This window comes from Podarcis cretensis (genome assembly GCF_951804945.1).
Source record: "Podarcis cretensis genome assembly, chromosome: 6".
Taxonomy (NCBI): Eukaryota; Metazoa; Chordata; class Lepidosauria; order Squamata; family Lacertidae; genus Podarcis; species Podarcis cretensis.
Genome location: NC_137175.1, coordinates 40,980,041 through 40,985,374, shown reverse-complemented (window position 1 = coordinate 40,985,374; position 5,334 = coordinate 40,980,041). Strand labels below are relative to the sequence as shown.

The 5,334-nt window shown below is 37.7% G+C and overlaps 1 protein-coding gene across 1 annotated transcript; it reads left to right on the top strand.

The window, feature by feature from the left end:
• Positions 1-238: 238 nt before the first annotated feature.
• On the top strand, positions 239-4,030 carry LOC307219195 (interleukin-20-like; the record flags this gene model as incomplete). The annotated part of the gene is made up of 5 exons (XM_079982198.1): positions 239-394; positions 1,946-2,008; positions 2,375-2,527; positions 2,826-2,900; positions 3,950-4,030. The coding sequence occupies 5 exons, from the start codon at positions 239-241 to the stop codon at positions 4,028-4,030; spliced, it is 528 nt and encodes a 175-aa protein (XP_079838324.1).
• Positions 4,031-5,334: the final 1,304 nt, after the last annotated feature.

Here is a 5,334-nt window from a genome sequence, read left to right as displayed (position 1 = left end):
AATGATCTTCTGCCTTAGATCCAAGGTGACATGTAGGGCAGGTTCAATGAATAAAATAAAATAATCTGTACAACCCAAGTAGTTTCAGTTTAACGCATTGTTGGCATCAGTGATGCAAATAATATTTTCCTCTTTAAAACCTGATTTTGAGAAATGTTTAGCAGTTTGACTACACTTCTTCATCAGCAGACCACTAAACCATCTGTGCCTTTTTACAGGAGTGGATTATCAAACAAAGATGGATATACGTTTTTTCTCTTGCCTTGTTCTTTCGTTTCTCTTTGGCAAAACTGTGACCACAGAAGCCCAACGATTCAGCTTTGGCCAATGTGAATTGAGTGGTGTATCTCTGCAGGAACTAAAGAACTATTTTGGTGCCATCAGAGAAACGGTGGTAAGTATCACAGGGCAACCCACATTTGACTTTTGGTCATTGATCTGAAATTTGGTGTGTATAGCAGATTCATTGTCCTGATCAATGAAACCAAGATGAAAATAGCATTGATGTCTGAAACACATCATGTTTTGACACTGATTACTCAGAATTCCTAGTATAATACTTAACCAAATCATTTAAATGAAAATGCCAATGGAAATCTATAATTATTTAGATAAAAGGTAAAAGGTAAAGGTACCCCTGCCCGTATGGGCCAGTCTTGACAGACTCTGGGGTTGTGCGCCCATCTCACTTAAGAGGCCAGGGGCCAGCGCTGTCCGGAGACACTTCCGGGTCACGTGGCCAGCGTGACATCGCTGCTCGGGCGAGCCAGAGCCGCACACGGAAACGCCGTTTACCTTCCCGCTGGTAAGCGGTCCCTATTTATCTACTTGCACCCGGAGGTGCTTTCGAACTGCTAGGTTGGCAGGCGCTGGGACCGAGCAGTGGGAGCGCACCCCGCCGCAGGGATTCGAACCACCGACCTTTCGATCGGCAAGCCCTAGGCGCTGAGGCTTTAACCCACAGCGCCACCTGCGTCCCTTAATTATTTAGATAGTCCCTGGTTAATTCCCTGGGTTAATTCCCCATCACCTCCAGTTATCATGGCACCATTGCAATTTCAGGAAACTGAAGATGTGTCCCAGGCAGCTGTCTCACATCCATTTTTTCTTCAACTACATAGCACTATCTACCAGCCTGATGAGGCAACAAACTGACATGTCCAGCTGAGTGGAGGTTGCTAAGGAACATCACCATCTTGATCTCCTTTCTTGCACTATTTGCAATAATAAGAGAACCGAAAGAGCCAGTTTAAAAGCTAGTATTTTCACTGGAGGGTCAAAAAGTCAACTTGCATCTATATGCTGACAATTTTCTCTCTGCTTCTCAATAAAATGGTTTTTAAAAGTACTCTAAATAGATGTAGCTCACCAAGTTCAATAATCTCCTCAGACACATACCATATACCTAGATAGCCAAGTAACATTAGTGGTGGTCAGAAGAGAAGAAGGTACTAGGTAAAGTTGAGACCACACAAAGTTGGGTCATAGACCTCCCTCTTGACTATAAATTCTGGAACAATTTAGCCCATGGGCAATCCCTACCTTGAATAACCTAGACGGATCTGGTGGTATTCAATAAACTTTATTCTAAAGCACAGAGGAAGAGATTTTAGTCAGAATTTGAATATGAAGACACTGTGTAAAGGAGTAGTTCCTTTAGGTTAAAGAGTTCATGTTCCTTTAGGTCAGGCATCCTCAACCTCGGCCCTCCAGATGTTTTGAGACTACAATTCCCAGCACCCCTGACCACTGGTCCTGCTAGCTAGGGATCATGGGAGTTGTAGGCCAAAAACATCTGGAGGGCCGAGGTTGAGGAAGCTTGCTTTAGGTGAACATGACAGCTACTCATTTGTGGCATCTGTAATACCTGCCTTTCACACTACCTCCCCCCACCTTCCAGTTTTGTCTTCTACTCAAATGATTTCTCTTCTTTTTGTAATTGCAGCAAACACAAGATAATAGGACTGATGTGATACTGCTGAAGGAAAGTGTCTTACAAGATGTTCCGGTAAATATTGCTTTTTTAGCATACAAGAGTGCTCTGAGTGGCTAATTTGTGAAGGTCAAGAATGTATATTTAGTTCATGAATATTTAGTTCATATTTAGTTCATATTTAGTCCTATTAAGACAAATTACATTCAGAAATCTAAAATCATTCCAGGTTGTTCTAGATCTGTATTTGCCCTCCTGAATTTTGTCATGTCATGTCTTGAGAGCGCACACATTTGTCTTAGAGCATTCAGTGCTCAGGAATCAAATATTTACACATATATGTGTGAACTAGACCCTTGAGAGCCTTCTTAGCAATTATCAACAACTGAAGGAAATCTGAATTTGACCATGCAAACCACATATTTTTTTCCCTTTTTTTAGACATCTGAAAGCTGTTGTTTACTCCGCCATCTGCTGAGGTTTTATGTTGAAAGTGTTTTCAGACACTATGAACCAACAAGCAACTTGCTTAGAAGGAAAACCAGCACTCTGGCCAATGCCTTCCTCAGTATCAAGACAATTCTGAGAAATTGTGTAAGTATGATTCATGACCCTGACTCTTGTCATTGAAAAGTGGGCTCATTATGCACTCCAATTCCAGAAATCCTAAATGGTCACAGGAATAGAAATGCATTTTTACATAGTAAGCAATATGGCTGTACTGGTAGTTAAGAGAGGTGGGCACCTGCACCCAGGGTTATTTCTAAATCCAAATGTCAGTGCAAAGTTCAAAGATGAAAGTAAGATAAATAGTTTTCAGCCTTGTTATTATACATGTAATTATCCTAATCATTTTTTCCTCTTGTGCTGATTTTTTTTTTTGGGAAATCAGCATGATCAGAACAAATGTTCCTGTGGAGAAGAGACCCATAGAAGATTTAAACTTATACTGGAAGAATACAAAACGGTAACTTGTCTTGCTTGTTTTCCCCCTCTGCTATTTAAGACTGAGTCGTTGCATTAATAAATACACATAGCCAGATCTGTCAGGAAGCTTTTGGACTTTGGCAGGGTCTCAGATATATTGTCTATCTTATACTACTTTGAGCTAAACCGAAAGTCAATTCTGCATCTCTCATTTATCTACATATCGGAGAAACATGCAAGTGAGGTCACCATGGAATGGGGTTGTCGTACCACAATCACAAGGTACAATGCCGGTTTCCCCCATAGCATATTGAGACGACTTTTCAGATCACTTACTGTGATCTGAACCACAAAGATATGTATTTTTTTCATGAGGCAGGAGGAAAGGGGGGAGGGAATAATTCCTGTTTAAAATTCCATTATTAGGAAGGCAATCACCCCATTATACTACTCCTTGGTGCTTCGGACAGAATTAACACCTCACTGAACTATAACTGTAGGGTCTATGAATATGAACTGAATAATAAGATGAATAGCATGTTCAGCCATTTGCCCTACATCCACCAATCTTGTCTCACATTTCCTGCTTCCACATATTACCATGACCTGCAACAACAATAAATCTGGGATCAATTTCATGATATGAAGACCACAACTTAATAATGTCTCATGATGAGAGAAATAGCCGACATTCAATATTTAAATGCATGTAGTTAATAATAGTGTGAAAACAGTATTGAGAGTGATCCAGTGAATACTTTATACTGAATATACCGCATTATCAATTATTTTTACTACAATATGTAAAACGTGTTGTTAACACTATACTTAAATATTGAACGGTTGTCAATGTCTTTGTTCAGTTGTGCAACCTTTCTAATGGATGATCATATGTTCTTATCAAGGGTATCTCTATTACCTTTTTATATATATGACGAATTAAAAATTTGGAAATAACAGACTCTATAAACAACGTTAAAGGGAAATCAAGTTGGAAGCCAACAAATAATCCATTTACATCCATTCCCCTCCTGTTTGCTTATATATTCTTCAGTAATGAACGTATGAAATTGCTTTTCTCTTCTGCAGCTTGATAATAATGTAGCAGCAAACAAAGCTCTGGGAGAGATGGACCTTCTTTTTGCCTGGATGGAAGGATTCAAGAGCTAACCACACATAACACAAGCTTTAGAACATCAAGAAATGCAACAGTTGTTTTTCATTTCAATAACGTAAAAATATTGATATTTATGTATATTTATTTGGTACTTCTCAAAATGAAAGATAGTCTATATATATATTAAGATAACAATAATATTTATTTATTTATTTTGGCATCTTTTTTTAAAAAAAAAACATTCTGTAACAAAGTTGTCCAAATCCTTGGTAAGATGTAGCTTCAAGGCTGCTGGACCAAAATCAATCAAACAAATTTAAGGCAAATGAAGATTTGGACTGCTTACCGTGCAATCCTAGCCCCTGATCTGTGCCACTGGAAAGAGGATAAGGGGAGAAGATCCTCCACTAGGCTTTGTTTGCCTTCATTAATAGCCTTCACCATATCCTAACCAACTCCAGTATCAAAGATCCAGAAGGGTTAGAATTGCCATCCTTGTAATTTTGAAAATTCATAAAGCATTAATATTTCAGAATGAGGAGGCGCTAATAAGCCTCCATCTGCATTACCCAAAGAGTTACCATTAACCAATTACTTGACCCTGTAACAAAATTTGTCCTCATGCATTTCACTGTTATTATAACTACCAGTAATTGTTCGTGTGGTTATTTTTCTTACTTTGTTATTTAAAATGTATTTATACAAAAGCATATTTAATTATTTCATTTTTAAAACATGCAAGAGTTGTAATGTATTTATTAATAATTAACAAAGTCTGGTACCAACCTATTTTTATCTTAAATGTCTGAAATTGTTTGGAACTCTGAATTTATTTTTAGATACAGTGTAAATGTTTTTATCTTGCCTAAATAAAGACATGATATTATTTTTATAATGATCTAGATGTATTGCTTTTTTAGTCTCTGAATAAACACCTGTTTATTCATTTATTAAAATTACACCACACTTTTCCCCCTAGGAGCTCTGAGCGTTGTACATGGTTTACTGTCTCCCCATTTTATCATCACAACAAGCCTGAGAAACTTTAAAAATGCCCACCCTACAATGAAGCTGGATCAACCGCCGGCCATTGCATTTTATATCAAACATTTGCAAACAGAACTGAACATAAGCAGCTTTTGCCAAATTACAAATTACGTAAATTACACATTTACAAATACTCACCCTTATTTTAATAGTAGCCACTATAAATTTTTCAAACTTCACAATTTCCAGATTACCTCAGTCCACAAAGAGAAAAGTCACTTAGAAATCAAATGACTGCCCTTTATAAGATAATAATAATGGAGCAATTGGCTTTTTATGCAAATTTCTGTGAAAAGAGCAACATAGCAAT